The following is an 18,323-nucleotide window of genomic DNA, read 5'->3' as shown; positions in this document are numbered from 1 at the left end:
TAAACTTTTTAAAACTTTTTTACAAATGGAGAAGAGTCCAAGCGAGGATGACTTCCCATAAGGAAGGGAGGGATCTAAGGGCCGCCCCACAGCCTTCAGGCCACCACAGCTACTTCCTCCTCTTGTACCTAGGAAGAAAATTAGCAGAGTGAAGACCAACCCCCAAGCCAGAAAGAAGGTGGAGCTTTCCCATGAAAGGTTTCTTCTCCAACCCCAAACATTCATAACCACTGGCCCTCCAAAACTGCCAATATTACCTTGACTTAGATTTAAAGTTTCCTCCTCGTCTCTGGTGGTGCAAGCCCAGCTGTTTCCTTTCTTCAAAGGAGGGGCTGTGGGTAAGAAGGTAAGATGCTGAAATGGTTGCTGGAAAGACAGATGATGTCTCACACCCCCAACCCCCACCTTCCACATGAAGCAGCAGCATCACTGATGCATCATTTTCAGGGCCTCAGGTTCTACGCCTGCCATTTCCACCTGATATATATGGAAGTGAGGGCCCAGCTTCAAAAGAAAGACTCCTTCTCATTCACATAAAACTACTTGGGGCACTGGGTGGCTCAGTTGGTTAAGCGTCAAACTTCAGCTCAGGTCATGATCTCACAGTTCGTGGGTTCGAGCCCCGCATCGGGCTCTGTGCTGACAGCTCAGAGCCTGGAGCTGTTTTAGATTCTGTGTCTCCACCTCTCTCTGCCCCTCCCCTGCTCACACTCTGCACTCTGTCTCTCTCTCAAAAATTAATAAGCATTTCTTAAAAATTAAAACATTTAAAAAACAAACCTGGAGCACCTGGGCGGCTCTGTTAGTTAAGTGTCCAACTCTTGGTTTTGGCTCAGCTCACAATCTCATGGTTCATGTGGGGTTTGAGCCCCACATCAGGCTTCACACTGACAGTGTGGAGCCTGCTTGGGATTCTCTTCCCCACACCCTCTCTCTGCCCCTCCCTTGCTCACTCTGTCTCTCTCTCAAAATAAATTTAAAAAACTAAAAAATTTTTTAAATAAAAAAATACAAAACAAAACTTGGGAAGCCTACTCTATCCCACGCCCAGCCCAAAGGATGTGGGGTTGTGTATAACACATTCTTAAGAGCAAACTCGGATCCTCTACTATTCTATTTCTGATCCAGAAATGTGCTATTTCTCCTCCAAGGCAGGAGGGCCTTAATTCTTTCCTCCTGTTCTCACTCTGGGATCCAGAGATGGGCTGTGAAGAGGGGAAGGTGTCAGACAGGAGCCCTTAAAATTAAATATTATAAAGCTACAGGTATATGGGAATTCAGGAGACAGAAGGTATATAGCCTTAATCATAATATGAAGAACCCCAAGATGACTTAAAACCCTACCCAGCTCGATACTGTTTCAGGGCCTTCTTGCTCGTGTTGGTAAGTTCTTCATCAAATACAGATTTCTTCACCTGCTTTTGTTTCTTGGCTGTGCAGAGAAGGAATGGGTTACATATGTCCTCTTTGGCTCAAGTTCCCAAATCCAATCCTTAGGCTTAGGGTAATGGTTCCAAATTCAGTGAATGCTCTGGTATGGTGATTTACTGACATGCAAACAAGACATCAGATCCCAGCAGGAAACGGATGAGGAATTCAGAAGTGCCACCTCTGAAGAAACACTCCAAAGAACAACTGCAGAGTTGCCCAGAGTAAAAACCAGTGAAATGTGAAATGGGCTGAAAACTGACTTCACTTCTTTATACCCTGACCCACTCCTCTAAGTAGCAGTTTGTAAGGACATAGGCTCCAGAGTCCGAAATGCCTGGGTTCAAATCCTAGCTGTCCCCACTAACCATGGGGTCACTTTCCCCCTTGGGAACCCAAAAATGGACAGCTGTACACACTGGTACACACTCATTACTCAAAAACTAGACTCTTATCATCCCTCCAGTTTTCTTCCTGACCACAAGTACAAGTTTCAGGGAGAAGCCTCCTACCAGCCCCTGCCCACTGGGCAGTCCCATCTGCCTACCAGGGACACTTGCTGGCTCCTCCTCTGGCATTGCTCTGGCCCTCTTGGCTCTGCGATTCCTCTTGGCCAGCCGCTCAGCAAACATCTGTGCCTTGAGGATTTCAAACTGGGACCTTTCTTCTGCCTGGAAAGGATGATGAGAGTATGGAACAGGCCAGGAAGCCCTGACACATGCCAGCAGGCAGGGACCCAACTCCAGAGGGAAAGCCACTCACTGTCATTTCCCCCTTTTTCTTGGCGTCCTTCATAAACTTCTTCCTCTTCTTCTTTCCTCTCAAGGCCAAGTCAAACTCCTGCAGAGCCTTGGCAACTAGGATGAGGACAGAATGTGAGATTTCAGGTACCATTTTATAACTTTTCTTTTTTAATTTTTTTAATGGTTTTTATTTTTGAGAGACAGAGACAGTGCGAGCAAGGGAGGATCAGAGAGAGAGGGAGACACAGAATCCGAAACAGGCTCCAGGCTCTGAGCTAGCCGTCAGCACAGTGCCTGACGCGGGGCTTGAACCCACGAACTGGGAGATCATGACCAGAGCCGAAGCCAGACGCTCAACCGACTGAGCCACCCAGGTGCCCCTATAACTTTTTTTTAAAGAAGTGCACATATTTTAAATTGGTACATAAGAGTTCAAAATGAGAAGCAGCAACAACAACAACAAAAAGCAGCAAATAGTGTTCTCTCCTGGTGGTTACCTCCACCAGGTGGTAATTACACACTTACTGCACTATTCCTCAACCCACTTGAGACATTCATGATCTACCTCCTGTTATGAAAGAGGATTTGGTTCATTTATCCTCCCAGATTTTCCCACAATATAACTCTTTTTAACACAGAAATTTAATGTACATGCACTCTTAATTTTTTGTCCCATCAAATATAGGCAATATTTCTTAAACTGCCAGGACAACCTCTTGGGAGGCTGATTTTGCAATCCCTAACAAAATAATAAATACACATACCCTCTGGCGTACGATTTCACTTTCAGGGGTTTAACCTGCAAGTATATTTAAATCAAATATACTTGCTTAATTGTGAAAGGGCATTTCAGTGTCCCTTGACAGGGGACTAATTAAATAAATTATAATCTACCCATGTGATAGAACACCATGCAGCCATTAAAAAAAAAAGCAGCTACAAAATTAAGTGGAAAAAGCAAGGTGTATGGGGCACCTGGGTGGCTAAGTGTTTGTCGGTTAAGTCTTCTGACTCTTGGTTTTGGTTCTGGTCATGATTTCATAGTTCGCTGGCTTGAGCCCCTTGTCAGGCTCCACGCTGCCAGCACGAAGCCTGCTTGGATTCTTTCTCCCTACCTCTCTCTCTCTCTCTCTCTCTCTCGTCAAAATAAATTTTAAAAAGGAAGAAAAGAAAAAACTAGGTATAGAAAAATCTGAATTCATTTGTGAGATCAAAAGGGGGGAATGTAGGGAATACATAGAAATATCTTCCTGACCTACTTTTTAAAAATTGTGGCAAAAAGGATACAACACAAAATGTGCCCTTTTATCCATTCTTACGTCTACAACTCAGTCGCACTAATTACATTCACAGTGTTGCACATGATGTTTCTGTAACTCTTTCATCATCCCAAATGGAAGCTCTGTAACCATTAATTACCGTCTCGCACAACCCGTGGTAATTTCTATTCTACTTTCTGCATTTATGGATTTGCCTCTCTAGGTACCTCAGAGAAGCAGAGTCATAGATACCTGTCCTCTGTATCTGGATCATTTCACTTAGCATGTATTCAAGGTTCACCCTTGCAGCGCGTGTCAACTTCATTACAGCCGTGCCATGTACTATCATTTTGTGAATCTGTTCATCTGCTGACAACACAGATTGCTTCTACCCCTTGGCTCTTGTGAATAATGCTTTAATGAGCACGGACATACAAATATCTATCTGAGTCCCTGTTCTCAGTTCTTCTGGGAATAGACCTAGCAATGGCATTGCTGGGTTCCAGGATAATTCTGTGGTTAGCTTTTGGAGGGACCTCTCAACATACTTTTTTCCTTCTTCCTCTCTTCCTTGGTCTGGAACCAACTTCTCTCAGGCTCATGGTTCAGTGCCTCTTTCCCCTTCTCCAGGAGCCGTTTTGCTGTGTTGATCTGTGGAAACAGGAGAAAAAAAAAAAGATGGCTGCCACGAAACTGACACCCAGTGATACATAACACAGCAGCTGCAGGAAGCCGCTGCCTGCCAGCGTGTGAGGCTCTGATAATGTTTGGCAGACAGCGTTTCGGAAGGGCAAGACCAGCAGCAGCTGCTGCGGTCAGCTTTCTGCCCAGCGCTGCGGACCACTGCCCCCCACAGCCACACCTGGGCTTCCGACTGCTGCATCTCTTTCTCTTCAGCCTCGAGCTGCAGAACGGCATACACGTCCTTCTCCATTTTCTCAATCTTGTCCCTGAACTTGAGGATGACGTCTCAAGGGAAGGGAACAAAAAAAATTTTTTAACTAAGGATAAATACTGTGCAACTGATAAAAATAATACAGATGTGTATTTAGTGACAACAGAAAATTAGGATTTTTTTTACATGTGATGTCTCTGCTTAACAACACCCCCACCACCAAGAACCTGTTGTTCTTGGAATAAACTCCAGATTCCTAGGAGTGGCCCCTGCCTACCTCTCTGAACTCCTACCTCCACCTTGCTCACCATGCCCTGGGCCCTCTGCCTCTTCCTTCACTTTAACTTGCACACCAGGCCTGCTCCTGCCTCAGGCGCTTTGCCCTGGTTTTCTCTGCTGGCCACACGATCGCTCGCGGCTGCCTCGTTCTCACCACTCAGGACTCAGCTCAAATGCCATCTGTTCAGAGGCCTTTCCTAAACAGCTTTGAAAGTCGCATCTCCCCTCCTGCCAGGCTGGATCACATCTATTATTAATTACAGTCTTTTTTCCACCAGAGTCTCAGCTGTTTTGCTTTCTCCTATATCCCTAATATTTGGGATAGAATAAACAGCACGAGGCACTTGGCAGTACTCAGGAACTTTGAGCTGACAGAATGAATGCCGTGAAAATGAAAACAGGAAGAAGACATCCATGAATGGAATAAAGGTCTCAAAGGACGTGTGCCCAAATGCTAACAGTGGAGAGCTCTTCCACAAGCAATTACATTTTGGCTCTTATTTGCTGTTTTCTAATACTGAACACAGATTATTTTTACAACTTTGAAAAACAATTTTTAGAAAGGTTGTCCTTTATATGACCCCTACAGATGAAAAGAAGAAGCATGAAAGACATCTAAAACACAGAAGTGCTGACCTCGGACCCTGGTGAAAGGAAGGAGGGCGATTAATAGGATTTTACCCCAAGACAAGTCTTCTCTTCCCAAGGGATGGAAGATAACCTAAGAGTGGGTCGCTCTGGACGTAAGTTATTCTTCCCTTTCACACAGGAAGAGACTGAAGCCCAGAGAGGCAAGGTGAGACCGGCCCAGGGTCACTCAGCAAGGAGAGGGCAGGACTGGCATTCAAATCTGACTCCTAACTGCAAGATACCTGCTCTTGCCTATTACCCTCTGCCCCCAGCTCTGTCCCACAGAGTCTGATCTAGGACCCCGCCCTGCCCACCCCAACCACCCTGAGCTGCTGGAGCGGTGCCTGCTCACCTTGGGGAAGGATCCGGGCCTTCACAGGGGCTTTGGCAGCTTTTACAATCTCCTTCAACATCTTCCGCTCCTCCTCTCCCACCAGAGACACTGAGCGCCCGGCCCTGCCAGCCCGAGCCGTTCGCCCCACTCGGTGGACATAGTGCTTGATGGTGTTGGGCATCGTGAAGTTGATTACCTGGAATGTCAAAGCCAGACCTGGGAGTTGGAAGGCAAGGAGACACAGAGAGGCAAGAAAGACTCCCACCGAAAGTTCAAGGAAGTCAGGGGCTGCTCACCGTTTTGACCCCCTCAATGTCAAGTCCACGAGCTGCCACATCTGTGGCCACAAGGATGTCAATCTGTTCGTCCTTAAAGCGCCTGGAAATAGCCACAAACAGATGTTGTTCACTTGGATACTTAAGCCCAAAAATGCTTGCAGGAGCCTGAGCCAGCAGAGAAGACACAAATCCCTCTGGAGTCAAGTAGCAAGAGTATAGATGGTCAGAGTGATCATCTAAACGAGATCCTAAACATCAGACCATCTAATACTTCACAGAACACCGTACACATCCTGTACCACAGAACAAATGGAGTTTTGTTTATACCACCTTAAGTCTCAACTCTACAAAGACAGAGTTGGGAACCACAGAGCTGGACTACAGGAAGTAGCATATGCAAATGTCTTCACCATTCAAAATAGCCTTTCTTTAAAAAAATAACTTTCAGCTGCCTTTGATCTATGAGGATCAATAGAGAATTCTAAAGGGTTCCTCCCTGCCTATCAGGATAACTCCACTCTATGAGAATTAAACAAGAAGATACATGGAAAAACATAGGGCACAGCAAAGCAAATGATGAGGAAATGGTGGCGGGCTTTGATTCCAAATCTCATTCCAGCAGACCCAGGTATGCCCACTGCTCCGGAAAACTATAGAGAATAAGACACGTGCTGTGTCGTCCTCAGCAGCTCCCACCCTCAATCCCAGGGCACGAGTGTCATCTTCGACGAGACTACAGGGAGTTCTGAAAACACCTAAGACAGAACCTTGCAGCAATTAGGCTACAATCTTTCAAGTGGGGAGTTGTGCTATCTGCATCCCCTGCTAACGTAACCTCTGGGTGGATTTTCCCTCTTTCAAATGAGCAAATGAGGAGCCCTCTCTGACCGATGGGCAGGAGCCTTAGCCCCCCGAAGTTTACCGGAGGGCCTCCAGCCGCTGTGTCTGCGACAGGTTGCCATGGAGCTCGCCCACCTGCAGCCCCATGAGCCCCAGGAGGATGTGCATGCGGTGGGCCTGCTTCTTGGTCTGGGTGAAGAGCATCACGTGGTCAGTGAAGGTTCTTGTCAACAGAGCTGGAGAGGAGATAAGAGTGGGCTGGAAGCCACCTCCGATACCTGCTCCCCCCCTCACCCGTGACGTGGCTGCTGTGTCTGGCGGCGGGGGGGGTGGGGAGAGGCAGGTAAGATCCCTGCCTCTGAGGCTCACATTCCAGGGCCAGCTCCCAAGTGTGATAAATGCTGTGAGAGAGTGAAGGCAAGACACAGAGGCAGCTTTAGGTCTGGCCTCGCAAGAGGTGATATTAGGCTGAATGAGAAAGCACAAGATTTGGAAGAAGATTTCAGGCAGAGGAAAGAGCATATGTAAAGGCCCGGAGGCCAGGCAAGCTTGGTTTGAAGGAAAGCAGGAGTATGGCTGGGCATCATGAGCAAAGGTACTGAGGCCGAGGACTCCACGCAGGCAGGGGCCAGGTCCCAGAGGGCCACACAGGACTCGCCAGGGAGTGTGGCCTGTGGTCTAAGAGTGATGGGGAGACACCAGAGGCTTGTAAAGAGGGAGGCAACATGAGCAAATGTTCGCTCGTAAATGATCACTTTAAACGATCAGCAGTGTGGAAAATGGGTTACCGAAGGACAAGAGCGGGAGTAGGAGCCAAGTACAGGGCAACAATTCAGGCAAGAGAGTCAGTAGCTTGAGCCATGGGCCAAAGGGGTGGTTGTGGGGGAAGAAGCTGTGTGTTCAACAGGACCAAAGGAGGACTGGACAGCAAAAAAGAGGTAAGGTGACAGAAAAAAGGTGGGAGGGACCCGCGGCCCAAGTGGCAGAGCACATAAATAGAAGTACCATGCAACGGGTCAGGGCAGCCTGACAGAGGAGGTGCCAGGAATCACCCAGCTCCTAGAGTGTGCTACCCACAAGGCCAAGGCACTCCGGCGCCCTGGGCTTTCACCTGCCACGATGGCTTCCCGGTCCCCTTCCCGATTGGGCCGGATCCGGATAAACTCCTGCCGCAGGAAGGGGGCCACATCCGTGTTGCTGTTCACAAATATTCGGACGGGATTCTTCAAGGAGACAGAAGCCAGATCTTTTACCTGCCCAGCACCAAGACAGGGATGGTCACTGGCCTGCCAGGAGGCAGGGAGGTGGGGAGGGGAGGAGGCAGTGGAGGCAAGCCATGCTTGCCCCAGGCCACGCCCTGCAGCCCAGCCGGGGTCCCCTGCAGCCCTCTGTCCACCCCGCCAAGCAGAGTTCCTGAGGCCCACCTCATCCGTCATTGTGGCTGAGAAAAGCATCGTCTGGCGGTGGTGGGAACACATCCGGATGATCTCCTTCATCTGTTCCTCAAAGTACTCGTCCAGCATCCTGATGAGCAGGGAGAAGGGATCCAGACAAATGGACTGGGCTTGTATCTGTTGCAGTGATGTCATAACCGGTTACACTGCAGGTTCATTTATTTACTTATGTGTTAGTATTACTAGTTTACCGGTTCCCCAAGATTCACTAAGAACTATCATTTGCCACATTTGCTTTATCCTTTTTTGTTTGTTTGTTTGCTTTTTGCAAAACTGTTTATAAGTTGTAGATATCACAACACTTTAACCCTAACTATCTCAGTGCACAATCCCTAAGAAAGGACCTTCTCCTACATAATCATAACATCATTATCACACCCAAAACATTTAAGTGCTTGAATAATATCTCAATTACAGTCCATATTAAAATATACCTAACTGTCCCCAAAATGTCATTTTATATCTGTCTTATGTTTGGAGTCCAGGAACCAAAGTTCCTATGTTGCATTGGCTGTCATGTTTCTTCGGTCTCCCTTCATCTAGAAAAGTCTCCTCAAGCTTTTTCACATTCTGTCTTTGTCTGATTATTTCCCAGTGACCTGATTCAGTAACCCATCGCTGTGAGAATGTGCAGGGGTGCAGCTGTGCACTTCCCTCTCCATCCGGAGACACAGACGGTCACTGACGTGAGTTTGAGCACATGATTAAGGTACGACCCGCCAGTTCTCTTCACTGGTAAGGAACCTTTTTCTCCTTGTAGATAATATTAATCAGTAGGAGGATTACATTAACTCCAATTTGTCCAACTGACCAAATCCTTTATAGTATTTCTCCCTCTAGTCAGGCACCAGTCAAGGACGAGGTACCCCATTTAGCTGTCATGTTCCTTGATCACTTTAGTATGAACCTTCCACAGCCTTTCTTGGTCTTCTGGGATGTTAACATTAAAAAAAATTTTTTTTTGGTGTTTGTTTATTTTGAGAGAGAGACACAGAGAATATGTACACACACAAGAGCGCAGGAGGGGCAGAGAGAGAGGGAGAGAGAGAATCACAAGCAGGTGCTATACTGTCAGCACAGAGCCTACTGCAGGGCTCAAACTCATAAGCTGAGCCAAAATCAAGACTCAGATGCTTTCAACCGACCGAGCCATCCAGGCGTCTCTAGATACTAACTTTTTAATACACTTCCCTTCCCCTTCAAAACCAAAATCAGATCATGTTCCCTTTGCTTAGAAAGATCTCCTTTCCATCCCTCAGGACTCAAGAATGGCCCCTTTGCTCAGGGGGAATCAAAACATTATTCAGTGAACACTGAGCAGCTAGATACCAGACACAATCCTGGACGTAGAGCAACAAGCTCTTCACAAATATGTTCCAGGGGACAGGAGGGACACAACCACTACATAAGCATTCAGGTGACAACGCAGGAGGTGGGGGAGGCACAGTGCCTCAGAATGGAAGGCAGGAAGTGTTACTGTGGCCAACAAAGGCTCTTGCGGTAAGTGACAGCAGGAACAGAAACCTGAGGAGATAACCTGAGTCAGTCCAAGATGAGGGAACAGCAAGTGCAGAAGCCCCTACATGGGGTGACAAGACTTCCCGATGGCTGCTTTGTGGGGGAAGATGAGGACACAGAACGATGCGAAGAATTCTGTCCAGGACAACTGGAAGACGCGGCTGCTAAGCACTGAGATGATCAAAATCTCAGTTCAGGACCTGCTTAGTTTGGAGATGCGTTAGCTGGAGAGGAAACCTGAACAGACTTTGAGGTTATTTGTGGTCTCCTTCCCCTGCCTCCGCCTCGATCATTAGTCCAGTTCATTGAGGTTCATTCTGTTTGGTCATGAAGGAAAGAGGTAAGCAGATGGGACCCATACAAGAGAAGTGGGGAGAGGAGGGAGAGAGGGAGAGAGGCCCCTATCACACTAACATAGACTGTTGAATCCTTACCGTGCACTGTCACTTCACCTGTATTACTCCTTGAATCCTCACTACCATAAGGAGGGTATTATTCTTAAATTTCTAAAAAGTGTTTTTATTTAGTTTTGAGAGAGAAACAGAGCCTGAGTGAGGGAGGGGCAAGACAGAGGGAGAAACAGAATTGGAAGAAGGCTCCAGGCTCTGAGCTGTCAGCACAGAGTCCCATGAGGGGCTCAAACCCACGAACCGGAAGATCATGACCTGAGCTGAAGTTGGAGGCTCAACCGACTGAGCCACCCAGGCGCCCCTTTGTGAGTATTTATTCTTATCCCTCCCTTACATTTCCAAATCTCAGCAAGTGGCAAAGCCAGAATCTGATCTACCCTCCCTCTTCACCATCACGTTACAGAGAGAGAAAAAAGGAAGATAATCCATGCTAACGATAACAGGTCCAAATGTGAGCAGTAGAACTGGCACCGCACACAGGGCTATGGCAAGATCTGTGCAGCATAACACACACGGTGGCCACGGGACCCCAGAGCACCTGGGGCCCCACCATTTCAGGTGTACCTGTCAGCTTCATCCAGGATGAGCACCTCGATACTGCTCAGGTGGAAAGAGGGGCAGTTGTGGAGGTGATCGATGAGCCGGCCTGGGGTGGCGATGAGGATGTCAGGCGCTGCCCTGAGAGCTGCTTCCTGAGACTTCACATCCAGGCCTCCTGCAGAGCAGAGCCCCCCCAGGTGGTCATGAGTCCGTGGTTCACCAGTACTGACTGGGCCCTACCACCTGCCATGTCTCATCCCAGATGCGGGGGACACAGAAGAGGGCCAGACTGGCAAAGGCCCTGCTCGTGTGGACTTTACAAGACACTGGGAGAGAAAGATCCTTTCATGACAATTGTGCTAAGTGTGAAAAAAGATGGTGACACAAAGGCACTTCAGAATAGGTGGACTGAAACAGCCAAGGACTGACAGAAGCAGCTGCTATGAAAACTCATGCCTTCTACATTACCTCCAACGTCCCCCTGCACAGGGAGGGGAACATGAAGGTTAGAGAACAGGATCACGTAACATCATCAGAAAGATCCTGCCCCAAATATTTGATTCTTTATTCATTCAAAGCAAAAATTACATCCTAAATTTGTTTAATACCAAGAAAACTTTTTTGCGTCAAGTCTTAGAAGTTTCCTTTTTTAAGGCTGGTTAAGTCTCAGTTAAGCCCTCTCCCCACTACCTACTTGGACGACACGTCATCTGCTTGTTGAGGGGTTTAATCTTGGGGGGCTTTCCTGGCGCCCACCACCCTCAGGTGGTGGCGCACACCCACCCACCACCACGTCACAGTCTCTCAGGGACAGCCAGACACTCACCCACAGCCAGGCAGGTGGTGATGTTGCAGAACTGAGCCAGCTGCTTGGTGACAGAGTGCACCTGGATGCCCAGCTCTCGGGTGGGGACCAGCACGAGCACACGCGTGACAGGTGCCTGGCGAGGTTTGTAGATCAGACGCTCCAAGACAGGCAGGGCAAAGGCAGCAGTTTTACCTGCAGGGAAAGGCAGCAGCCAAGCAGTGAGGGGGGCCCTTCAAGATTCAGGTTTTCACCTGAGCCCAGAAAACCTACAGATCTGCTCAGGAGGAAATGAAGCAAATTTCTCTTTCATGAGGCTTTATTTCTGGTTTTAAACGACAGCATCGATGTAAAAAATCTGAGAAGTACAAAAAAAATATGAAAACAATAAAAATCACCCACAAGTCAGCCAACCAGAGATAAAACACTAACGTAATGGCATCTATATTACCAATATTTTCCTGAATAGACAGAAATATAAAAAGACAAATTTAATGCAGTAACACTATATATTCTGTTTAGTAATCCCCCATTAAAAAAGCATAACATGGTGCCTGGCTGGCTCAGTCAGCAGAACATGCCGCCCTTGATCTCGGGATTGTGAGCTAGGACCCATGATGGAGGTAGAGATTACTTAAAAATAAAAATGTATTTCCTATTTCTTTAAATGCTCTTTTATTTTAACAGTTGCATAATATCCTATCCCATGACTATTTCTACTCTACAATTAACTATACTGATATAAAACACCGTGATGGACACATTTTATAAAATCTTTACTCCCAGGATAGCAGCGATAAGAGGGTCATGGTCACAGAGACACCCTAATAGGATACTCGCAGGGCACAGATTCCAGGAGGGTCTGTGTATTTGTCCCAATCATAGGAGTAAAGATTTTATGAAAGGAATGTTCATCACAACATTGTATATTAGTGCAGTTAATTACGGAGTAAAAATAGTTCGATTAATAGATTAATAATACTATGCAGCCATTTTCTTAAAATGAAAAGTATTTTTAAAAAGTAACAAAATATAGGGACCCCTCAGTGGCCCAGTCAGTTAAGCATCAGACTCTTGGTCTCAGCTCAGATCATGATCTCGTGGTTTGTGGGGTCAAGACCCGCATCAGGCTCTGCACTGACAGCGTGGAGCCCACTTGGAATTCTTTCTCTTCCTGTCTTTCTCTATCCCTCCCTTGCTCTCACTCTCAAAATAAATTAAGCTTAAAAAAAATTTTAAAGCTGAGGGTTTTTTAAAGGGAAATTAATAAATAGAATATATAGTATTACTGCAACACAATTTATATTTGCATATTCTTTTTAATACTTAGTCATTTTTGAGAGAATGTGAGCAGGGAAAGGGCGGGGGGGGGGGGGGGGGGGGGGGGGGGGGGGGGGGGGGGGACAGAGGATCCAAAGCGGGCTCCTCACTGACAGCAACAAGCCCGATGAGGGGCTCAGATTTATGAACTGTGAGGTCATGACCCGAGCTGAAGTTGGACACTCAACCAACTGAGTCATCCAGGCGCCCCTGTATTTGCATATTTAGCAAAGTGGCCCTTGGGTAAATCAACATAGACCCTTGCTGCAGGTCGAACATCCTCCTTCTGCCTCCTCCTCTTACCTGTCCCAGTGGCTGCACAGGCACAGATGTCCTTTCCCAACAGACCCACAGGTATGCATGCCTTCTGGATGGGGGTGGGCTGCTTGAAGCCCATGGCTGTAATGGCCTGAAGAGAAAAGACAGGGCCAGACAGGAAGGGGAGGAGTCACCTCAGCGTGAAACAAGCAGTAGTAACTGCTTCAGTCCCCCCTGCTAGTCATTCATTTCACAAACATTTAAGACCCTACTGCGTGGGAGACCTGTTCTAGGCACAGCAAACCAAAGAAATAAAAACCCTCCCCTTGGCAATCTTACAATCTGGTAGGAAAAAAAAGACCAAAAAGAAACACGTGCCATATGGAGATAAATGCTGTGGAGAAAACTACATCAGTCAAGGGGACTCCGGAGGGGGACAGTTTACAGCAGCGTCAGGGAAGTCTCACTGAGCAGAGGACACTGAGTAGGGCCCTGCAGGAGGTGAGGAGCTCCCCAACAAGATCACTGGAAAAACCTTCCAGGCAGAGGGTAAGTGCCAAGACCCTGAGGAGGAAGATGCCTAACCTGTTTGAGGGCCAGTGAGGAGGCCAATGAGTCCTAGGAGACGTCTCCAGAGGAGACCAGAAGGGGCCGGGCCTTACAAGCCAAGACGGAACTTTTGTTTAAGAGGGTTCTCTGGCAGCTATGCGGACAACAGAATTCAGGGAGGCAAAGAGCCCAGCTTAGGGCTGGGAGCCTAGTTATGGGGTGCCTGCAATAATCCGTGGCTGCCAGTACCTTCAGAAGAGGGCGAGAAAGATTCATGTCCTGGAAGGAGAGGTGCTCATCATACTGGGATGCATCTTCAAAAAATCCTCCGGCTTCCTATACCAGGAAATCAAAAGACAGACCAAGAATTCAGCAAAATGGACCCAAGAAAACTAACTGGCCCTAAAAATCTAGTCAGCTTGCAAAAGTGAGTCGCGTGCTGTTTTCCACGCCTTTACTCACCTGTCCGTCCTTCTTTTTCTTCCGCTCCTTTACTTTGAGCGTATCTGTGGAGACAAACAAGGCTGACCATCAGGGCTCGTGCTTACTAAGCAAGTACAATCTGCTAAATGCTGTCCTAAGTGCTTTATGTGGATTCCTCACTGAATCTACCCAACAGCCTCAGGGAGCTACTGTCATTAGCCTCGGTTCACAGATGAGGACACCGTGCAGTAAACTGGGCAAGTTCCAGAGACCACTGTGCTATACTATCACACTATAGCACTCCTTTCTGCAAGAAATAATTACGGAGCACCCACTTCATGGCTGGGCCCATCTGAGGTAGGATGTGGGGGACCTACCACACCAAATAGGTCTGAGTCATAGAGGTGCCAGCAGCTATGTGGCGCTGGGGATGGGAAAAAAAGGTGCGGTCTGTCTGCAAAGTACAACAACCATAACGAAATCCCAAGGAAAAAGAGAAGCTAGGAGTTGAATAAGGAGATCTTAAATGGAACTGTGCAGAAGAACACAGGAAATCCTACAAAGGAAAGGCAGACCCTTTCCAACTCCCCGTCCCTGTTTCTGACATCGCCTCTGTAGCATCTACCTGCTTTGGTGAGGATGTTCTCATCAGCTGATGAGTAATCGGTCTCCGAGTCTTCATCTTCTGAGCCTTCCTCATCTTTCCCTTCAAGGTCTTCCTGCTCCTCTGGTTCAGAGCCCTCCTTTGCTTCCTTCTCCTTCTCTGACTTCCCAGATTTAGCTTCTTTATCCTGGGAAAAATATTTTAATAAAGCAAGGCAACTACAAAACTTCAGGAAATCCAGATCCTCTAAAGAGCAATCCTGTGCTCTCCTGCCTGGGGGGGAAGAACAGTGGGGTCGGGCTGAGGGTAAAGCCCAGGGCTTAACTATGCAGAGAAGCACCTGTTTGCTTTCTCACCTCTGTTTTCCTTTTCTTGCGAACTTTCTCAATCTTCTCATCTAATGTAGTGGCTGCCCTCTGCTGACAAAAACAGATGAAAAAGAAACACAGTTGTGGGAAAGAGACAAAGCAAGGTTCCTCTGAGGGCTGGGTCTCAAATGTTAATAGAGAAAAACCTTGTCTGTCCTTGGACAGATTAATCAATCTGCAGATTAGTCACAATAACAACAACAACAACAACAACAAACGTTAACCGTCAACTGTGAAAAATCTTGACCTGGAACCAAGAATGTCCACATTTTAGAAGGTGTTTACCATTTAGAACAATATATATTATGAAGAGATGTCACATTTAGATCTGAATGCTACCTAGAAAAACTCTACCCCATGCCATCAGGATTTCTTTGTGATTTTTCCCCCTTTTCAGAGAATGCCTTTTCTAATGATGGAAATAAGATATTTCTGATACTTTAAAATACCAACTGGGGCGCCTGGGGGGCTCAGTCGGTTAAGCCTCCGGCTCCGGCTCAGGTCAGATCTCACGTTCGTGGGTTCGAGCCCCGCGTCAGGCTCTGTGCTGACAGCTAGCTCAGAGCCTGGAGCCTGCTTCCGGTTCTGTGTCTCCTCCTCTCTCTGCCCCTCCCCCTCTCATGCTCTCTCTCTCTCTGTATCAAAAATAAATAAAACATTAAAAAATTTAAAAAATATATATCAACTGTAGTGCTCGCTTCGGCAGCACACATACTAACATTGGAACGCTACAGCGAAGATTAGCATGGCCCCTGCGCAAGGAGGACACGCAAATTCGTGAAGCGTTCCATATTAAAAATATATCTATATCAACTGTAGATTGATTAATGTGTTTGTAACTTGTCTGTAATATACCTATTTTGCAACATTTTGCACCTTGGTTTTAATCAAGACTGTAAGTTATTTGTGACCACTTCTCCCCACCCCACATACTTATTTACATGAGTTGCAGTATCTGCTGAACGTAAGCAGGTGGCAAAAGGCAGTGAGGTCCGGGTTAGACCCCGAAACCGACTGTTCAACTCTAACAACCCATGGCCTGGAACTATCTCCGTTAGTTCTCACCTTCTTCTTGAGCTGGCTCATGACATCAGCCATGGCCCAGCTGCCATCATATGCCCCCTCCTTCTCAGTGAAAACAAAGTCAGGGTTGAAATCGGCACTACGGTTCTTCTGCAAGGCTTTCTGCTTTCTGCCCAGCACAATGGGCCCCTGGGAAGAGGCAGAAACAGGGTGACTCTGACGCTGAGACAGAAGAGCATCGAACAGGAATCTACAATTGTGGGAGATTCTAACACAGTTCTCTCAGTACCTGACAGGTCAAGGAGACAAAAAATAAGTGTAGAAAATCAGAAGGGCACAATTAATAAGCTTCGTTCCAGTGAACATGTAGAGAACACTGCACCTACCATTAGAGAATGCGTATTCAGAAGAAACATGGAATAGGTGCAAGAACGGATCACATAGGAGGCCTTTAAGCAAATCTTCAAAGTTTCAAAGAATCAACACTACACAGATTCTTTTCTCTTGCCACAATTCAATTAAGTTAGGAATCAATAATAAGGGGCCCTGAGTGGCTCCATCGGTTTCAACTCTTGCTTTTGGCTCCTGTCATGACCCCATGGTCATAGGATCAAGCCCTCCGTCTGGCTCTGCACTGAGCATGAAGACTTTTTAAGATTCTCTCTCCCTCTGCCCCTCTCACCCACTCATGCACTCTCTTTCTAAAATAAAACAATTTTTGAAAAATAACAAAAAACCCATACATGTGAAAACTGGAAAGGGAGGAACACTGGCTAACTATGGCTTTCGAAAACTAAAAAGTGCTACACTGACTTTTTTTTCTCACTTGAGTTAAAGAATTTCACGAGAACTCTCATGCTGAACTTTATCAGTAGTAATGATTGCATATCATTTCTCAGGTACTCAGTTTAACTATCAATAGCTGTATAGCAATTCATATATCAACTTTTGCATTATCGTTTGCCATATTTGCCGCATTTTTATAATTTTACATTCAAGAAATAAAAGGATTCTAGTTGCAAAGCAGAGAATACCCTGGAGGAAAGGGGTGCAGATGGTGGCAAGAGAAACAGCTGGAGACCAAGTATGTTAGGATGCTGGGTCCCCAGGCACAAGGTCTCAGTGGCCGGGAGGAGGGTGGGAGCAGTGTAGAGAAACCGGGAAAAGCTAAAGAGATTCCTGAGTCAACCAGCACAAGCCCGGAGGGGAGTGAGAAGGAAACTGTCAAGGATGACACCCAGGTTTCTGGCTTGAGATGGAGCAGGTTGGCAAGGTGCAGGAGACCGGAGTTCAGCCTTGATGCTAAATTTGTTGAGGCCCCAAGACACTCAAGTGGAGGTGTCTGTAGGCAGATGAGGCCACCCTGGGGCAAACACCCGGTCTGGATCTTTGAAGAGTGAGCACCTTTTTCATGTCACTGTTCCCCTTTTAATTGCCATAGCGCTTAATGTCTGTGACTCTCTCACCCAACATGAGCTTCAGGAGAATGGCGTCCTTGCCCATCTTGTTCACTGCTGTGCCCCGAACGCTTAACACTAGGTGTAGCACATGTAAGTGTTCAAAAATACTGGCTTAATGAACGAATCTCTGATCAGGAATCAGGCCTGGCTCCCCCCCGCCCCCGGATCTCTACTACACAGGGCGTGGACTCATCAGTTCAGAGATGGATACTGATTTCACCAAGACGATAGAGCAGGCTACTGACACCGGAGGGAGGTGATGAAAAGTTAGTGGCGAACACATTGAGGAAGATCTTGGGGCCCCCTTCCAGGGACACATGTCGCCCTGGCAGGGGGACGTTGGGGAGTTGAGGGCAGGGCCCTGAAGAAGCACGGAGAAGGGAAGCAGTCACAGAAATATGAACGCGCGCCGCAGCGCCCCCAACCCCGATCGGCTCATACTTCCTCCTCGTCGTCAGCGGAGTCAGACTCAGACTCCACCGGCACCTCGTCATCTTCGCCTATGGTCCGGATTAAACCCAGCTCCGCCAGCATGCTGCCGCCGCACCGCTTCCGGAATCCAACTCGCGCGCAGGCCGGCCCTTACTAGCCCGACCTCCTCGTCGCCACTGCGCAAGTGCTGACCCCACTTCCGTTCGGGGGCGGGCCCCGCGGCTCTCCCTCCCCCGAGCGCTCAGTGCGCGCGCGGCCCTCTGGGAGGTGACTTCGGGTGAAGGAGTTGCAGGCCAGGCGAGGCGGGGCTTCGGTGAATCCCTTTGTTCGCGGGCCGCCGTGTGCGCGGTGCGGGGTGGGTTAGCCGGCGAACTCCCCGCCGCTGTGTTTACCGACAGTGTGGGAGAAAGTACGAAAGTACAGTAAACGCTTTAGCGAAGAATGCCACTGCCTAGTGGAATTTGTGTTTTGAA

At 47.7% G+C, this 18,323-nt stretch overlaps 1 protein-coding gene and 1 non-coding gene across 3 annotated transcripts; one reads left to right on the top strand and one right to left on the bottom strand.

The window, feature by feature from the left end:
- On the bottom strand, positions 1 to 18,021 carry DDX27 (DEAD-box helicase 27). Of its 2 annotated transcripts, none has more exons than XM_029918826.1 (21): positions 17,860 to 18,021; positions 16,001 to 16,147; positions 14,924 to 14,986; positions 14,589 to 14,754; positions 14,003 to 14,046; positions 13,790 to 13,876; positions 13,037 to 13,142; positions 11,435 to 11,608; positions 10,633 to 10,783; positions 8,111 to 8,210; positions 7,798 to 7,939; positions 6,769 to 6,922; positions 5,865 to 5,946; positions 5,587 to 5,764; positions 4,293 to 4,399; positions 3,979 to 4,081; positions 2,191 to 2,285; positions 1,976 to 2,099; positions 1,345 to 1,432; positions 258 to 332; positions 1 to 128 (listed from the first exon to the last, which is right to left on the bottom strand). In XM_029918826.1, exons 1-21 carry the CDS (start codon positions 17,950 to 17,952, stop codon positions 110 to 112), a joined length of 2,298 nt encoding a protein of 765 aa, XP_029774686.1. In that variant the 5' UTR covers positions 17,953 to 18,021; the 3' UTR covers positions 1 to 109. The 2 variants fall into 2 exon arrangements, with proteins under 2 accessions (XP_029774686.1, XP_029774687.1); XM_029918827.1 differs by having other exon boundaries at positions 14,924 to 14,983.
- LOC115275547 lies at positions 15,626 to 15,732 on the top strand. The gene has a single exon (XR_003901618.1). It is a non-coding gene; the product is annotated as a U6 spliceosomal RNA (small nuclear RNA).
- Positions 18,022 to 18,323: the final 302 nt, after the last annotated feature.

The sequence above is a fragment of the Suricata suricatta genome, chromosome 12 (assembly GCF_006229205.1).
Source record: "Suricata suricatta isolate VVHF042 chromosome 12, meerkat_22Aug2017_6uvM2_HiC, whole genome shotgun sequence".
Classification (NCBI taxonomy): domain Eukaryota; kingdom Metazoa; phylum Chordata; class Mammalia; order Carnivora; family Herpestidae; genus Suricata; species Suricata suricatta.
This window is presented reverse-complemented; position numbering and strand designations above follow the sequence as displayed.